The sequence below is a fragment of the Chenopodium album genome, chromosome 19 (assembly GCF_948465745.1).
Source record: "Chenopodium album chromosome 19, dcCheAlbu1.1, whole genome shotgun sequence".
In the NCBI taxonomy this organism is placed as follows: Eukaryota; Viridiplantae; Streptophyta; class Magnoliopsida; order Caryophyllales; family Amaranthaceae; genus Chenopodium; species Chenopodium album.
In genome coordinates, this window is record NC_137852.1 from 860,464 (window position 1) to 879,535 (window position 19,072).

A 19,072-nucleotide genomic window follows, 5' to 3' on the forward strand; every position below is an offset into this window, starting at 1 on the left:
AGAGAGGTTACAAATACACTTTAATTAAAAATCACCTAACATGAAAAAAGGAAAATAAAGAAAAAAGGAAAATAAATAAAAGCAAATATACCTCTTCACTCTCAAGTTCTTAATTGGAGTAAGAAATACTCCAATTCGTTTCTTCACCTCTTTATAAATGTTAAATTTCATCTCCCTCTCTCTTTCCTCATTCAAACCCATTTCTCTCACTAAAATTATAGAGAGAGAAAGCTTAGTAAACCTCATCAATGGAGAAATGGCAGAAATTGTGGCTTTCTCTCACTTCAACTAACACTATTACATTGATCATCTCCTTCTTCGTCATCGCTTTCGTCGTCTTTGGCAGCCATGGCAGAAATTATTCTTCGGCGAGCTTCGACGACGCTTCTAATGGCGGCGCTCCGAAGCTTCGTCAGCTCTCTTTCTCCGCCGTTCAACTTCAAAGCGTCGCTACTTCATCCGATTCTCCGCCTCTTTTCTCCTTCAATTCCTCCGTTTATCGCCGCGATACTCCGGTACTTCGCTCTGTCCTACTGATTTTGATTGTAGTATGAATTTGAGGAAATTGATTGTTTGTTAGAATTTGATGCTCTGTTTTAAGAATTCCGAAATCGCTCTGTTTTTTGACCTGAAATTATATTTTGAATTCTAACTCTGCTACGATTACTAAAATTTCAATGTCAATTTTTTATTGAGGATCTTTAATTTTAATTTTTATTCTATTTCATTGAGAATCTTGAATTTATTGTGTTTAAATGTTAGAACGGTTGAAACTTTTAATTTACAGCAGTAATGAGACTGTATATTTGTTTAGCAGAGAGTATATAATTTTGAAGTTAGCTTCAAATTTACGAAAAAAATGCTTATATTGATGTAATTATCTTTAAAAAAATCCTCAATTTGTTACAAAAATTCTCAAACAAAATTCTGCATACCAAATTTTGGCGCGCACAAATTTTGACAAAATTTTGAGTTTAGCTGTTCAACTCTAACCGCCGTACATTTTCTCTCTCTAGTTTGTTGCAGTCGATTTTTGTGTATGCGGTCCAAAGAGCTAAGTATAAATATATTTATTTAACCGGCATTAGTTTATATGAATTCATAACAAAATCACGTGTCGAATTTGATTTTTTTCACTTTTAATTATCGTAAGGTCCCTGATTAAATGTGATTCAATTTTCTAATATCGGAAAATTGTGAATTTTTTCAGAGGAAAAAGAAGGGAGGAGTAGAGGAAGGATTAGCAAGAGCACGAGCGGCGATTCGAAGAGAAAAGGCAGCTTGGAATAGACGAAATCGATCGATAACTTTGAATACTCCTTCCACTTTCATCTATCGTAACCCCCGCGCTTTTCATCAGTACCGCTCTTTCTGTTCCTCTTTCACTTATTTTTGAATTGCTTCTTTAATATCTATCTGTTACAATAATTATTAATTGGTATTTATTGCTAAGCACAGATTATTATAACAAAAATTTGAGTAGAAATTAAAGTAGAATTGGTGGTTCATGAAATTATGATGGAGTTATGAAATTCTGAAATTATTGATCGGTTCACGTAATCACATTATTACTAGTGCACGTTATGATGCGATGAGTAATTATAACTCCTAATCGTAGTTTCAATTTGATTAATTCTTAACCCTTAAAAAGTTATTCTTTGTATTATATTATATCAGGAAGAGTCCAAATCAATCATTTAAGGGCTTCAACATTTATTTGTTATGGTTTAGTGTACATTGTAAAATGTTTTTTTTTTTTTTTTTGAATTCTTTATTTTTTTGATACAGAATAAAATTTTTAGGAATGGAATTACATTAACTAATCAAATTATTAGCAAAATTGATAAAAATAGAATATATGTATAATTTTCCTACATATCACCTAAAACGACTTTGTCCATGTGATGAGACTAGGTATGCCTAGGTTATATGCCATCCCTAGCCGGATATTTGGCTTGAACTAGCCCTGCACAACCTAACAATGCCTTTTCGTGCTAGTGTATGGCCACCGATATATCTGCACCATCCAATGCCGTCTTTTGATCAAATGTACTCATTATCAGTCACATGTACCCTAAATTTCACTTTCATGGAGCACATCACATGTTTGTTGAAATTTGAATATGTATATCAATGACTATTAACACTATGCATAGTGCATGTCTATTTTATGACTTTGTGCTACATTAGACCATACCGATTTCTAAATTTGGAGAAACTTATGATATGCTAGCTTTCACAGGTGCCCTTATTCTTATGGAAACAAAACAAACGAAAAGCTTAACTGAACAAAACCTTTTATAAGTAGTGCTTTGCTTAGAAGTCACCAAATAAAGGCCTGTTATCATCTTTTTACCTTTTAAAATGATTTTGCATAGGAGTCTTCTGTTTAACGCATGGGGGTTATGGCACGGTACTCATACCTCCAAATGTGCACCCAAATCATGCCTACACTCAATTGATTTTAATTTTACGAAAGTGAAAACTTATGTTAACTCCTTCTCAAACACGTTTTGGGATTTTGCACATATATCGCCTTTGTGGCTCCTTTATGAACATACAAGGGAAATTATAGCTAGAATATTGGTTCAGAAATTCGGATTATATTTAGCCAACTAATAATAGAGCTTCTCCTGTTGTACATCTGTTAAACCAAGATTAGAAGAACACAGTGAAACGAAGTCATTACAGAGTATTAGATTTTGTCTTTAACAATATTAGATGGCAAAAGTAGTAGAATTATGCTATGAAAAATTGACTATGCTTCAAGATTATTTTTACTCATAAGTTGCAACCGTTCATCATAGTAGTATTATACACAATTTGTTGCGGTTTATCTCAACATATTTGGTCTATCTCAACATATTTATCTTGTATAATATTGTCTTCCATAATCCTCCATTAAAAGCCCTGTTGTCTTTTCAGCAAAGAACATCCTAATGCACATTTTTTTTCCCTGGGGAGGGGGGTTATTGACAGACTCTCCTGTTAATAAACTATTTCGAGTTAATAACGTCAAATATGTAAGGTTTTGTTACCTAAAAGTTGTGCATATATGGACTCTCCACATTATGAATACTTCTCATGACTACTATATATGGTATATAATTGCTATAGCTACAGCTATAGTACAATTATTATCAAGGTCGCACTATTGAAGTAGTTTGCTTGCTATCAAGGTCGTCACTATTAAAGTAGTTTGCTTGCTATTACGGAGTACAATCATTATCAAGGTCTTTTGTTACATCTGTAAATAGAATAGTAATAGTTGGTCCAGTCTGTAGATTAAGTTTATGTTAATAATTTGGATATGTGATCCTAAGTTATTTTTAACATCATCACCAACATCTCTAGGCAAGGAAATATAAATGAAAATCGTAAGTACTAACCACTGTAAACTTCTTAGTGCTCCACATTCGCTGCACTTACATTAAAATTCAAAGGATCATGTTTAATTTTTTGGTTAAAGTTACACGCTTGGTAAAAGTGCTATGTTACACTCAGGTAATTACTGATAATACAAGTTAAGTGCCTGAAATTAAGCTTAAGTGTGACAACATGGATGTGTATTGTGTTGAGTAGGCCTAAATCTCTACAACTAATTACAAGAAATTAAGTGCATTGTAATCTTGATGATGTGTCATCGATTAATGCATATGATTGCCATACACTCATGCACAACTATCCCTGGTGGAAAAGTAACTAATTTACCTTTTATATATGCAATTGAAACCCATTTCAGGAGTTATCTAGAAATGGAAAGGAGAATGAAAGTGTACGTGTACGATGAGGGTGATCTACCAATTGTACATGACGGACCATGTAAGGACATCTACACTATTGAAGGGAGGTTTATCCATGAGATTGAGCATGGAGCTACGCGATTCAGAACTAGAGACCCCAAACATGCCCACATTCACTTCATGCCTTTTAGTGTTACATGGATGGTGAAGTACCTTTACAAGCCAAAGTCCTACGATGTCACCCCTCTCAATCAATTTGTCTCGGACTATGTCAATGTGATTTCCACCAAGCACCCCTTCTGGAATCGGACACAAGGAGCTGATCACTTTATGCTGGCTTGTCATGATTGGGTACCTCCCGTCTTCTTTAAACTTTAGCAGTATCATGATATGAGAAATTGGCTAATCTGACTCATGATCATACATTATGCTTGAACCTTAGTTTAATTATATGAGAAAATCATTCTGAAAGGTCCAGATTGATCAAATATCTGTCTTTGATGCAGGGACCTCATGCCTCAAGGGGAAACCGAGACCTTTACAACAGATCCATCAGGGTATTATGCAATGCAAACTCCTCTGAAGGCTTCAACCCACAAAAGGATGTGAGCTTACCAGAAATCCACCTATATGATGGCAACATTTCTCCGAAACTCCTCTCCATTCCTCGAAAAACTGCCCCTCGTCCATACCTTGCCTTCTTTGCAGGTGGTCTTCATGGCCCAATAAGGCCTATTCTCCTTGAGCAATGGAAGGGACAGGACCCTGACCTGCAAGTCCATGAATACCTCCCAAAGGACTTAGATTACTACACTATGATGCTTCAGTCTAAGTTCTGCCTTTGTCCTAGTGGTCATGAAGTTGCTAGCCCAAGAGTAGTTGAAGCCATATACGCTGAATGTGTGCCAGTTATACTGTCAAAGAACTATGTTTTGCCCTTCAGTGATGTTTTGAGATGGGAGGCGTTTTCGATAGAGGTGGATGTCAAAGACATTCCAAGATTGAAAGAGATTTTGAGAGCGGTACCAGAAGAAAAGTACAGAAGGCTAATTGAAGGGATCAGAGCTGTAAGACAGCATTTTGTTCTTAACTCGCCTGCAAAGAGGTTTGATGTTTTTCATATGATATTGCACTCTGTATGGCTCAGGAGATTAAACTTGAAACTTAGGTAACAATAATTGTAACATATAGAAATCATTATAGGATTTTATTTTTTTTTTAATTTCACATTCATATCAATCTAATCAACAGACAACAAGATATACATACCAACGTATATTCATTATTGTAGAGATCACACTGAGGAGAAAAAATTTTGTTCTGCTCAGTCTGTAAATATAAGGTTCTTCTGAAACGGAAAATTTTCTCTTCTATTATTTTGAACACTCGGTTTTGTATGTCATTATTATAGGCTTATAGCTCGACCCTTGTAGCCAAGATTTTGCTAAGAAAGTTCATTATCCTTAGGTGATCTCGTCTCCCTGTCATAAAGTATAAAGACGTAAAAATAGATTGAATGAGCAAAATAGTGTGTACGAACATACCAACATCTTGTTTGCATAGAACTAGGGTCCTTACCTCAGGTAGTTAGACTGGTGACTAATCTATCAGCTGCCTGTACTTATTTACCATAAACTATGATTACATTTGCATTAAAAAAATGTCATTACATGCATATATATTCTTTCTTCTGATTTTTTTTTTTTTTTAATGCCCCTAAGAATAAAGTTTGCTATGAACTTATGATCCTAACAATTAATAAATAAATAAATTAATTAAATAAAAAGGTGTATATATGGCTTTGATACCCATCTACAAAAGAAGAATAGCATGTATTAACTAGCTTCATAGTTAGGGGCTGAACAAAGCAATAGGGTGAAATAGGGAGCTACCAAAACTTTTGAAGCTTTTCTTAATAAACCTTTTGAGGCAAAAAGGATGAACGAAATAATGCAGGCATTTCCAACTACCAGTTCACAGAGACTCAACCCCTCTCTAGCAAATACAAAAACTTATACCCACACATCGCCATCCTCATATACCCTTATATATGTATCCCTAAGATCTTTCCAAAATGCCAGTAGTTACGCCAAAGATGAGGCATAATCACTATCGACCCCCAAAAAAATAAATAAACCCAACCACCCCCCCCCCCCCCCTTTTTTTTCCTAGAACCACCAAATAAAACCTCCGAGTGAGTGGCCAGCGAGAAAACTGGGCAATCACCACTTTCTCAGCTATTTTAAGAATGCTTGAACCAAGGTCCTACTGCACCATTTACGTGGCCATTGCCATGGATCCCAGCACCGTTTGTGATGAGATTAGGGGGCAAATTACCGGCCATTGATGAAGGAGGTGGTGCAGCATGTGGCAACACATTTGAGTATAATACATGAGAATGTGGAAGTGCATTTGGGCTAATAAGAGGACTACCAGCAGGAGAGCCCTTGCGCTGTTGTTGAAGGGCATGGATTTGCCGTAACCCTGCTTCGTGAATTCCAGATAAGGTCTCAAGCTCCTTCATTGAAAGAGCTTCCAAGCCAGCGCCATAAAGAGGAGCATGTCGTGACATTTCTTCCTGAAGTGAAACCTCAAGCGTATGGATGTATTGCTGCATGAAAAATGATAGAATTAATACCAAAACAGTTGTTTCTGCCAGTAAAACCTATAGATGCAATTTAAATGCAATGGCTACCTTTTCTGATTACTTTGAAACACTCCCCCAATTTCTATATATACATGCAACATTTTGATATTTCCACTATTCATATACTTGTATTTATTGGGTTAGTTTCAATGTACATATACAACATATTAAGATTTTAGAATTCTAACTAATTGATTTAAAAATGTTATTGGTCAATATTGTTTCATGTGTTCAGGAGCAGAAGTAACAATGAGGGGAAAAACTAGAAATTGCAGAAGATCACCAGAGTTTTGAGCACTGATGCTGGTGGCACACTGCTCCACTCATCACATAATATGTTAAAGAATTGTTACATACCAACCCCTCATAATCAAGGATACGACAGTTTCACTAACATAATCTATCCACAAAATTTTGGTAAGAGAATTTTGGAAATGCAAATCGCAAACCATTACACCCTAAAATAGTAAACTATTTCCAGCAGCAGCAAAAATAAAACATATGAAGTATCTTACTTTAAAGCCATACAAATTGCACAAGGAAATTGCATTTACACCATAGGAATCACTGAACTAGGATGATATATTTTGAATATAGTTGCTGTCAGATCTAACAAAAGTTTAGACAAATACCTGGTAAACCTGCAATTTTGACTCCATTCCGTCAATGTATTCTTCACAACGAGCAACTTGCTCCTCCTTCTCTCGCTTCTCCCCTTCAGTTTGCCCAACTGTTTGTGTTAGTCTACGCACTTCATCCTCCAATGATTTCCTAATCTCCTCTCTAGTCACATTTTCAGTAGCATATCGTTTCAACTCCTCATCAAATCTTTTCCTGGCAGCTTCAGCGTTTTTCAAGCGTTCAGTAAGAGCACTTTTCTCTTTCACTATTCTCTGTAATATTCACCACAGATGTCAGAAAACTTAAGCAAGCACACCAATTGAGAACGACAGAGAGATAGCTCTTAAGCAGCCATGGATTGTGATGTCAACACATTACAAACCTTTTACCAGTTATCCGCATACAGAACCAATAAACAAATTCCTTTCAAATCGCAGTAACAGCCACAATCATGGAACAAAATTTTTTAGAAGTCTCAAATAAAAAGGTCTAAGTAAACTATTCAATGTCAAAGCAATGTAGAATAAGTTTCATACTTTTAGGCCATAATGACCTGTATAAGCAAATTCATCAGCTGAATTAACTCTATTAGCTGATGCAGAATGGTCCTCCAAAACTAAGAAATATTGGTTCTGCAAACTAAAACAAATAACTCTGAAGAGCTAATACATTACATGTAGGCCAAAATTTAAGCCATGATCACATCATAACACCCACCACCACCTCTGAAGTCCAAACAAGTAGAAATGAGATAGTAAAAGACTAAAAGTACTTGATTTCATGCATTACGTATTCCCAGAGCTGACTACCAATCTACCATTATTATTTCTGCCATCCAATATCTATCTTAGCACTAATCACACACTATTATTTCTGCCATCCAATAACTATCTTAGCACTATTCACACACTATTATTTCTGCCATCCAATATCTCCGTTTCTTTTAGTTGACACGCTTTAACTTTAGCACTATTCACACACTCCTCTTTGATCGCGTTTTGTGGTTTATACATAATGAAAAATATAGTCATGTGGGATCTTGTTAGATTCATCATGATATATAATTTCAAAATATTAAATTTTCATAATTTTTGCTTATCAATAATTAAAAATATGAATGGTTGAAGTTGTACATTAGCAAACGAGACTAAAGAAACGTGTCAACCAAAAAGAAACGGAGGAAGTATTACGTAATTAATAGCAACTATAGGAAAAGGTAGGTTCTTTCAGCCTAAGGACAGATAGTCACCTTTAGCTCATCGCGCTTCCTGGACTTCAATTGAGCTAATTGCACCTCTGCATCATGAAGACGATCATGCAGTGTTCTCTTCTCAGCAGCTAGCTTTGTGATCTCCTCATCTCGCTCAGCACGATGCCAATCAAGTTGACTTTCAACATCCTGCATTTGTTCTGAAAGTTCTTTCTTTTCCCGAGCAAAACGGTCCAATTCAGCCTTCATTTCAGACTGGCATTTAATGAATAAATCAGCTACCAAATTATGCAAAGAATTTTTAAATTGATTGAAATTAGCTCATAAAGTACCTTGAGACGACTGTTTGCCGCTTCAGAATCATTTAGCTTCTGTGATATAATGGCTTTTTCATTAACCAAATTAGCCTTTTCTGATTTCCATTCTTCACGAAGTCTGACAATTTCGTCTTCACTAGAGCATAGTTGATGCCAAAGTGCTGCACGATCAACATTAGCAAGTTCGGCAACCTCCCGCATCATGCTAAGAACTGGTCGTATGATTTCTTGCTCCTCACAGACAAGAAGTACCAGGACTTCCATATCTAAATCTAATTCTCTAATAGTATCCGCACTACAGGTTGCACGTTCAACCAATCTCTTCAGCATCCTCCCACGATAGGAATCATCAGCATACCATTTAAATAAGATAGTATAAAGCAACTTCACAAACCCTTTTACACGAGAATCAGCGGATAGTGCCAAAGTCTCTGCCAGACCAAGAAGTATGGTAAAATCATCTTGGGTGGCTATGAGCTGCTCATCGACCTCTCCTTCTACAACTGCATCTGTGTGCTGCAATGCTTCGGCAAGATATCTTGCATTATACCCAGATCTTTGAGAATGACGTCTCTCTAAGACCATTGCTACAGATGGAGCCATTATGGCCCCTCGAATCACAGCTTTCTCAAAGGTCTGAGAAGCATCAACAGCAAGGCAAGGTATGGATAACATTTCAATCAGGAGGTAGATATCAGAAAAATGATGACTACCACAGAATGAACGCTCATTCATCACACTCAAGATTTCCGAAGGAGGGCCATTTTCACCAAAAAAGAACACCCCATTGGGCAATGAAGAACAATTTACACCACAATCATCATCGGAATCAATATCTCTAAGTATAGCTTCCGAAACATCAACCCAACTATGTACAGTCCTAGTCAGAAAGTCGAGTACACAAGGAGAAACATCTGGTCCCAGTTGTTTTAACCTTACACGGAGAGACCTAACCTAAAGTGAGGAATAATAGACAGCATTAAATATATAAATTAAAGCAAGTACATTGCCACAAGGAAATTACTACAAAGTTATTAAAAAATAATAATAATAAATAAAATAAAAAAATAAAAAAAAGGTTACTCACAGCTTCTGGAAGATGCTGGCAATGAGTTGCAGCCTTCAATATGAAATTTATTGTGGCTGCCAGAGGTTCATCATTTGACTCTGCCAGAAGAGCAAAAGACTGAAACAAAACTTGTTCCCAGACCTCACTGCTGCACTCCAATTGACTTAAAGCACCAAAGACCTAATGATAATTTCAAAAACATCAATGAAAGTCGCAGATTATGTCACAAAAATTCTTTCAGGCAAACACGAGAAACAAAAAGGTTAGGAATCTGACGGTTACTATAGACAACTTCAACAGGATTAAGATAAATTTAACCATATAAGAATGAGATAGAGCACTTAAGAAGATTGTCTTACAGGTAACCTCAACTCCGGTCCCACATCAGGCTTCTGAAGCCTTTCAAGAAGAGCAGAAGCTGCAAGAGGGTGCTCGGAAGGCTCAACCAATTTGGGCACTAAAGCGACAAGGTCTGGTTGCAAATGCTTAGGAGCTTTATCCAAAACAAGAGCTATCTTTTGAGCAGACTGAGGTCTTCGTCTTGGCTCGGGACAGCCTTGAGGAACAGCTCCATCCAGTGCTCTCAAGGAATTTACAATGAGTCCTAACAGCTCTTCAGATTGCTCAGGCCACTTAGTCTGAAGAGAAGTACAACAAGAAATCAAAAACAAACTCATCCAACTCTCAGTAAATCAGTATAATATCTTTTTAAGAGAAAGAAAAATTACCTTTGAGCGGAGAGAAGCTGTTTCAGATGGTCCTTGAGCAGAAGTTTCTGGTGGACATGTAGGCTGCCCAGGAATAAACTTTTCATGCACATCAATTTCAGTTGTGCCCATACCTGTGCTTGTCCTTGTACTTTGAACAGCAGCAGAATTTACACTTCCACTGGCTACTGAATCTAATCTTTCAAACAAAGGGTGCTCCATTTGCTCTGTTGCTCCATTTTCCCTTTCCAAATGTAGAGGGGATATGGCCCCATTATCGCCTGGAGAAGCCTTCGAGTTTGCATCACATACATCATTGTTACAGCCTTCTTCTGAAGGCTGGCAACATTCAACCATTATATCCAGGAGTAAATCAATAATTGCCTGCTGCAATACTTTTACTCCCATCAACAAATTCATTAAACTCGGGGATGATTCCTCAGACTTGGAGCCCTTCTTTCCATCATTAGAACCAGAAAACTTGGTAGGGAGAAGTAAGCGCTTCACTTTGACAGGATCATCAAGATACACACGAAGTCCAGTTAAAAAACCAGCTATAGCACCAGCATCCATCAAAAGTTTCTCTCTTAAAGTGACTTGCGGTTGTGAAGGATTGTCCCCATATGTAAGATGAAACCCAGCTCTAGATAGAAGCTTTCTAAATATGTCCTCTTCATCACCGCTTAATCCTTCACTATCTTCAGAGTCTATCAGTTCATCAGGGTCAGTTGTCAGAGCGTCCTGGTCATCCTCAGAGGCAAGAACCTGATAAAGAGCAGATATTTGCCACACGTTAACCATGGATAACTCTGAGAAGCATGCAAGGAATAATTCATAGCAAGTAAAACCAAGAAAATTTTGATCCTCAGCAATCTCCCCCTGCCCCAGCAAAAGATAAATTCCTCAGAGAAAACCTACAATTGCTACAATTTTATAGCATGCATCTAAATCACTCTTTTTTCTCCAGATTGATACGCCCATAAGATAAGATAAATGGAAGCAATAGTATGACAAGAGAGACACTACATGACATGAGAGATTAACTGAATGAAAAAACAAACACAACTAATTATGTCAAAAGGACACATGCAATCATCCCCTTTTTGCCAGAGAATAGTAGAACTGCACCCAAAAACCCTTCAAAACATAGCTATCCAGCCACAAAAAAATCCTCAGTAATCTACAGACCATCACAGAACCTTTTAGAATACATAAAATGGTCTCTTATCACTCTGCCACACTATGTTTTGAAAGCTTTGGTTCGAAGATGTTAGATAGGTTAATTTTCACCTTTGAAGTTTCAAGCCTATGTCCCTTTGATTCTCAAACTTTATACCCGTTGCAACTTCAAAGTAGTCAAATGATAGTAATATACTTTATTTTATTTAATTGGTATAAACCACCTTATTTGTCCAACTTTTTTGAAAAAACCACCTTTTATGTTTTTTTTTTTTTAACTAAACCACCTTTTAAGTACATAAGCTTTTAATGGCACCACCCGTATTTCAAATTTAACGAAAATACTAACGGCGCCGTTAGAGGGGCCCACCAAATCCCACGTGTAGTTAGAAAGGCTTAAATACTCCTTTTATCAACTCAACTAATTCATCTCTCTCCTCTGTCCTTCACTCTTCTTTGTCACTCATCCAATTTAATGCTGACAAATTTTTGCCATTGACGCCATTTTAAGCTCCTTTTCCTTTAATTATTAGATACTTTATTGTTGGCAAAAGTAAATCATTGGAGAAAATGGACAGTAACAAGGGTAAAGGCAAGGAATTGCAAAAGATTTTTGGGACCTCCATGGCTGATTGGTAAGAACTCGACATCTACCAAACAAACAAAAAAGGAATTAATAACTTCAGACGAAAATAGAAAAAAAAAAAAAAAAAAAAAAAAAAAAAAAAAGAAAAACTGAAATGGGGATGTTCAATTACCTCAGGGCTTCAGATCTAATAATAACTTCAGATTTTTTTAGAGCTTTACTCTACAGATTCAAGCATTTATATACAGGGGAAGGGTTGAATGTTTTGGGAGGGAAAAATACATGATTTAGGAGGGAAAAGAAAAGGTCGTGGGCCCCTTTGACGTCGCAGTTAACTTTTTCGTCAAATATTGAATACGGGTGGTGCCAATAAAAACTTGGGTACTTAAAAGGTGGTTTAATTAAAAAAAAAAAAAAAAAAAAAAACATAAAAGGTGGTTTGTTCAAAAAAGTTGGACAAAAAAGGTGGTTTATACCAATTTTACCTTTATTTTTTGACGAGTGATAGTAATAATACTTTGTGATACATAAGAAGGCTATCAATTTTATTAAATTCCAGAGTTTTGGGGAATCATTGGGAAGTTACCAAAAATATGCCCTTCCACAATGCTCAAAATATCTATTTCCTGCTTTCAAAACCTAAATAATTTCTGCTCAAAATGCATTCTTCAGTTGTGTTAACCTTTATTTTAAAAAGCCATAAAAATAATTGAACAGAGTTATGAAAGATGGGAAGCAACATCACATATAACTAAATTCTGGGCGCTCCACATATCACAGTATCAGACACCAAAAAAGATCTCCCTCCCCTCCCTTTTGCTTGTTTGTTCGGAGCTTTGCCCCTCTAAAGGCCTTGTTCTTTTCATCTCAAAGATTTATTTCAGACTTTTAGGTTATAAAGGTTTCGATAAGGATCTACAAGTTTCAAAAGTTTGAATAAGGGCTAAAGTTGTAATACATGACATCACAAGACATACAGAATTCTAAGATGCTCGGTCAAATCAAACAGCTCGTATGTATCCTTACTCAAATTAAATACTAGCTTTGGTTTAGGCATCCTCCTTGGTGTGGTGACAAAAAGAGAACAGGTAAAAAAAAAATTTAAGAACAGGTAAAAGATAAGATATACTCCCTCCGTCCCTTAATTACATTCCTCCTTTCTATTTTTGGTATTCTAAAATTACATTCCTCCTTTCTAATTTTGGTAAGTTTTTTTTTTAGTAAATCAACTCTCTTTTTCTGTTTTATATTTAATGCTTTCTCACTCATCCTTACCTAATCTCACTCATAATCCTTGTGCCAAATTACAATGAATATGATTGGTTAAAAATTTTCAATTAGGAGCATGTGATTGGTCCTTTTTTTTTTGCAAAGGATTGATGACATGTCATAAGTAATAACTAATCTATCTTTGTACTTCCCATTGCATTATCTAATTATTGTTATTTGTCTTATTCTACCCTCCTTAATTCCCGTGTAAATTTCCAAACGGGAATGTAATTTAGGGACGGAGGGAGTAGCAGTTTCCTTATAAGCATATACACATACACCTAGGAATTCTGGAAACCTAAAAGATTACTAACTAAGCCATACTAAAACGGGAAAAGATAGGAGCTAAAGACATTTGCAAAACAAAGAGTTACATGCCAAAATGAGTAATTTTGCCATTATATGACTAATATCATGTACACCATCAGAATACTTCATCAATTAAAGAAATAAAGTATTATAGTTTTCATAAAATTGTGCTAAGGCTTGGTTCTATTCACATTATTTTAACTTATATCATAAGTTCAGGAAAACTGATAAGGGTACTCAAGTTCAAATTACAGCTAAAATAATTTATAACAAGGTCAATAAGTTCAGATAGGTAAGCTATCAGTGAAAATGAATAGAACACACCCTATGTATTACTACCTCCGTTTCAAAATAGTTGAACCATTTTGACTTTGACACTATTCATGTAATAACTTCCACCACATGTTTTTTTAATACATAAAACGAGGAGTGGTTATATAGGATTAGCCTCACATGTATTCTATCAAAAACTTCTTAATTAAAAGAAAAAGAAAATCTAGAGAAATTAATGATCAAAATCATGCACCGGTAAACGTGAAAGTCAAAGTAGAATAACTATTAGATAATGGGCTAAATGGAAGTGGTGTTTTCTTAGGGAACCCCAGCAACTATCTAATAATTTTATAGTATAGTTTCTTGGGTTTTTTTTACAAAAAAATTAAAAAACTATTAGCCACGCATCAGCACCATTAGACATACAGAACACTACCCCCACTACCAGTAGCATGATCTACACAGGTTCTAGAAGTATAATGCCAAGGAATCAAGTTCTGTCTAGCTTAGGATTCAATGGTGAATAAAACTAGATTGAGGATTTAATTACAAAAGTGTTTCATGTAGAAGTGATGTTTAAATGGGTTTTATTGAATTATTCCTTATTAACAAATTAGTGTTTTATACGTAGTACAAATCAATGAATTTCACTAAATTCTTGTTGATTTAACCCAAGCAGACTTGAATCAGCCTTCATAAGATCTTGAAAACTATAATCAAGCCCATTTGAGAAATCAACCACAATATTTCAACCAATGTCAGATATAATTAAGAATTCTCTTTTCCGTTTGTTAAGGCAATGGTAAGAAATTTGAAAACTTTGAACCATAGTTACCACAAATAGCATAACACATCGCCAGATGGAACTGAATTCTGAAACAATCTGTATTGTCTTTAATTCCTTTACATTGTTGTCTTCTTTCCATTAATTCCACAGATAGGAAAACATTTAATGTAAGCATCCACCAAATACAGTCCATACAACAGCATTAACACAACAAAATATAAAACCATTAATTAGCACAGGGGGAAGAAATCAGATTGTCCATTTACCTCCAAGTCAGAGAACTCAAACCAAGGACAGCAATCCAAGATTTCACAGACAAAAACCACACTATCTCGCAAAAGAAACCCAGCATCTGGTTCTAGCATGTCAGAAACCTTCATGAACTGGAGAACAGAATTGTTCCAAGTCTTTGTACAGATAGAGGACTCCTTCCAAACAGTCTTGGCAGAGTTCTTCTGATTTACCACGGCCATCCTGTATCTAACCCAAAAATTCTTATCAGGATCACTTCCAGCTGATTGATCACTCTCTAGATATATGCATATGGTGTCGAAGGACTCATAAACACCTGCGCCATAAAATTTAAGCTATCAACTAATGACCATCAACCAAACAACAAAGAGCATGGAGCGGGAAACATTTTCATAAGATTATAGACTTACCAATACGTAGCTCACATCCACCAGCCTGAAAGAATTTGCTGAAGATTTTACGGGTTTCCATTATTTCCTTGAAGGACATGAAGTTTTCAACTTTCCAGGTAAAAGAACTTTTCTTCGCATTGCTATCATTCTCAGAAGCGTTCTCAGAGAATTCCTCCGTGATGGAGGTTTCCTTCAATATAAGAACCTCTGCTGAAAAAATAACGCTATCCTGCACAAGGAACCCTGAGTCTTGATCAAACAGGCTAGTAAGTGTAACAAATTCACGCCAGCCCCAATCCTTGGCAGCTTTGGAGTAGCGATTTTGAGATTCTTTTGTCACAGATTTTTCCTCCATCTTCTGGTTCACAACTGATAGTCTATGACTAACAAAGCAACTCCAATCATTGGAGGTATTTCGTGAATCCGTAACCTCAAGAAATACAGAAAGGTGACACGGAGGCTGAGACTGCCCTGATAGCACAAGAATGTAAGATTTTACAGGAATTGGGAAGAATATACCATCACAAATATCAGCACTTAATTATTTGAGGAATGAAACTTGAAATACCTACAAGGCCAGCAATATACACTTGCACCCCAGCCCCCTCCAAATAATGCAAAAGAACATGAATTGGGGGAATGGCACTTCAAATCACAGGTTCATAAGGTTGGGTCCATGACACTTTCCACTAAAAGTTTCGAATGTAAAACGAGTCATTAAATAACCATTTTCTCCTTACAATAGTCAATAAAATAAATTACTGATTGGGGAAATAAATAAAGCTTGCATCTTTTTGGCATAAGCTTAAGAGTAACAAACATAAACAAACTTTGAAGAATACTTGACATGAACTGGAATTAGAATACAGGAAAGGTTGAAAATCATGATCTGTCTACTAAATTCAAATACAACTTTAAGGCATAAGGTTTCCAACAAGACAAAGAGTGTCTTCATATGCATCATGAGCATAAATAACAGAAGATGTAGCTTGAGAAAAAATCAGTTGTGCAGATTAAAGATTCACATACCTCGGGGATATACAATAAGGCGACAGTCTCGATTGCCAATCTGAAACCTCCTGCTCTTAATGCAGAGCCCAGTTATCTTTCTTTTCTTCAGAAGGTCCTTCAATCTGGTAAAATTGTCAATCCTCCAAGTGAACTTCCCACTATGGCTATCAGACTTCCTCGAGCCGCCACCTCCTGCCCTCACTCCTAGAGCGGCCCCATTCTTAGAAAAACTACTAAACTCCTTAATAACGTGGAACGAAGTGCTGAAAACCGCGGTATCATCTACCAAAAACCCTGCATCCGGGCCAACAAAATCCAACATCTTCATATAATCATTCCATCCCAAGCTTGTATTATCCCCACTCTTATTGTCTGCTGCAAACCTCCCATACGAGTCCCTCTGCATATGATTCAACCCCTGCTTCTGATTCAACACCGACATCCTAAACAAACACCAACAACTCCTCTCCGACAGCAACACCGTCGTGCCACTACTCTTCTCCGTATCCTTACTCTCCAAACACATGGACAAATGCTCCACCCCATTGACCGAGCTCTGGTACACACTAATCCTCAAATTACACTCCCCAGCAGGAAACACCGGGCTCATAATCTTCTGCGTCTTAATCATCTCCTTAAACAAACTAAAATTATGAACTTTCCAAGTAAACTTTCCACTCAACACATCAGACGAAGACGGCCCGACATTCCCCAACCCGGAAATCCCCCCTCCTCCGCCACCACCCCCACATTGCACCTCATTATTATTACTACTACTACTATTACTACTATTATTATTATCCCTAGTAAAATTAACACTCTCATTAAGTATCAAAATATCCGCCATTATCAAAATAGAATCCCCATTAAACACAAACCCTCCTTTAGAATCAAGTATACAATTCGACGGGGTAAAATCACACCAACCATGCGATTTCTTCTTACTACTAAACCTATGCCAAGAATCCCTATGTATAGTTTTGGAATCATCCAACAAATTAACAACGGATAATCTATAACTAGTAAAACATTCCCATCTCGAAGAATTTGAAGGGGATTTAGTAGGGTCAACAATTTGCAGATAAATCGAAATATAACCAGGTAAAGCTTGAGAATCACCTTTAGGATAAACAAGGAGACGACAATCAAAACCTCCGACCTCAAAATACTTGCTCCAAAGTGCCCTAGCTTTGATTTTAGGGAAATTAGCGACGGTCCAACGACAAATTGCGGAGAAATCACCACGACGTTCAACGACGATCGATTCTTGGCCGCCGGTGGCGGTTGACGGCGCCGATAAATCTTCCGACGAAGACATCGCCGACGGAGGATCGGCGGTGGTCGGAGGAAGAGAGGAGAGAGAAACAGCTTCCGATGATGACGACATAGATGAAGAAGATGAGGTTTGTTGTTGTTGTTGGAGGTTTTGCAGCTGCTTCATTGCTATGGAATTTTTATTTCTTTCCTTTTTTAAAAATGAAAATAAATTTTGGGTGTTCTTGTTTCCTTTATTAGGTTTAGGTTTTAATTTGTCACCTTTTTTTATGTTCTTTTTTCTATATTTTTTTGTAGATTTTTTTTTAATGATTTTGGTTTTTGGGTGTGAGTGTTTATTAAATTTGAGGGATTTTTTTATTGGGGAAAAAGGTTCATGTGAGAGAGGGGTGGGGTGCATGATAATCTAATGGGCATATGATTTTTTTATCTTTAAATTATAATAATATTAATAATAATAATAATTATTATTATTATTATTATGGTTTAAATGGTGAATAGGAGATGAATTATAATTATGCTCATTATCCTGGGCCATTAGGTGCTTGCTTGCTAGTTGTTCCCACTTTGGTTGTAGTAAATAAGTCTGTACTCGCAAAATTTTAATAAGAATCGATTAGGTAAGAATATGGTCATCAATTCAATTATGTTAAGATTAAAAGGGTATATTTCACATACGGGTTTTCGATTTTATATTAATTCAAGTATATTGTGTTCAGTCAAGCCAATTCCGATCAATATAGAATTTTAGTTTTTAAACGTATAAACAACAAACATGTTTTTCCTAAATCGAAGTTGTATTATAAAAGTAAACATGAAGCAAAACAATTTATGACAACATCAACATAATATCTTCAAGCCAACATGCCAAAACAAGACTTAATGCAAAACTAGATTCCATAGGCAACAAGTACATTGAAATGAGTTGACTATTGAAAAAACTTCCAACTTCGTTTATGCACTTGTGCACGCAATAACTCGACTGTGCTTCATTTACTTTGATCGAATTCATACAAAACTCATTCAATAATACTACGTTTACTTAATGGTAGTGATGTAAATAAAGTTAGCTATTTGAATTTGTATAAATTACAGTAAACTATATTACAATCTATTTTAAATTCTATTCTATTCACATTAATAAAATAAAAAAGAATTTCAATTCATTAAAAATAAGTTTTAATCATAAAAATAATACTTATAAGGTGAATAGAATAAGGTTTTAATAGATCCATTTGAGATTTTTAGTCTTTAAAAAATTATAGTAAGTGGAACTAATATTTATATTTTTTTCAAATAAAAAAAGAAATTTATATTTTATTTATCTTAAAAGTGAAGCATGACGTTGAGATGGCCGAGTTGGTCTAAGGCGCCAGATTAAGGTTCTGGTCCGAAAGGGCGTGGGTTCAAATCCCACTCTCAACA

The 19,072-nt window shown here is 36.0% G+C and overlaps 2 protein-coding genes and 1 non-coding gene across 3 annotated transcripts; 2 read left to right on the forward strand and 1 right to left on the reverse strand.

The window, feature by feature from the left end:
- The first annotated feature begins 248 nt into the window (after positions 1–248).
- Positions 249–5,044, forward strand: LOC145595050 (putative glycosyltransferase At5g25310). Its single transcript, XM_081651404.1, has 4 exons — positions 249–515; positions 1,211–1,359; positions 3,743–4,094; positions 4,250–5,044. Exons 1-4 carry the CDS (start codon positions 249–251, stop codon positions 4,913–4,915), a joined length of 1,434 nt encoding a protein of 477 aa, XP_081507530.1. The 3' UTR covers positions 4,916–5,044.
- An 841-nt stretch (positions 5,045–5,885) lies between these two features.
- Positions 5,886–17,901, reverse strand: LOC145594842 (uncharacterized). The gene is made up of 10 exons (XM_081651184.1): positions 16,391–17,901; positions 15,380–15,832; positions 14,984–15,285; positions 10,336–11,079; positions 9,967–10,245; positions 9,626–9,787; positions 8,554–9,492; positions 8,261–8,476; positions 7,023–7,283; positions 5,886–6,354 (listed from the first exon to the last, which is right to left on the reverse strand). The coding sequence occupies exons 1-10, from the start codon at positions 17,811–17,813 to the stop codon at positions 5,986–5,988; spliced, it is 5,148 nt and encodes a 1,715-aa protein (XP_081507310.1). The 5' UTR covers positions 17,814–17,901; the 3' UTR covers positions 5,886–5,985.
- A 1,090-nt stretch (positions 17,902–18,991) lies between these two features.
- Positions 18,992–19,072, forward strand: TRNAL-AAG (transfer RNA leucine (anticodon AAG)). Its single transcript has one exon. It is a non-coding gene; the product is annotated as a tRNA-Leu (tRNA).

Coding starts and splice junctions, on each gene's coding strand:
- LOC145595050 (XM_081651404.1), top strand. CDS start 249: ATGGAGAAATGGCAGAAATTGTGGCTTTCTCTCACTTCAACTAACACT. Junction 516..1,210: donor TTTATCGCCGCGATACTCCG/GTACTTCGCTCT, acceptor GAATTTTTTCAG/AGGAAAAAGAAGGGAGGAGT. Junction 1,360..3,742: donor AACCCCCGCGCTTTTCATCA/GTACCGCTCTTT, acceptor AACCCATTTCAG/GAGTTATCTAGAAATGGAAA.
- LOC145594842 (XM_081651184.1), bottom strand. CDS start 17,813: ATGAAGCAGCTGCAAAACCTCCAACAACAACAACAAACCTCATCTTCT. Junction 9,788..9,966: donor GACCGGAGTTGAGGTTACCT/GTAAGACAATCT, acceptor AATTATCATTAG/GTCTTTGGTGCTTTAAGTCA. Junction 8,477..8,553: donor CGGCAAACAGTCGTCTCAAG/GTACTTTATGAG, acceptor ATTAAATGCCAG/TCTGAAATGAAGGCTGAATT.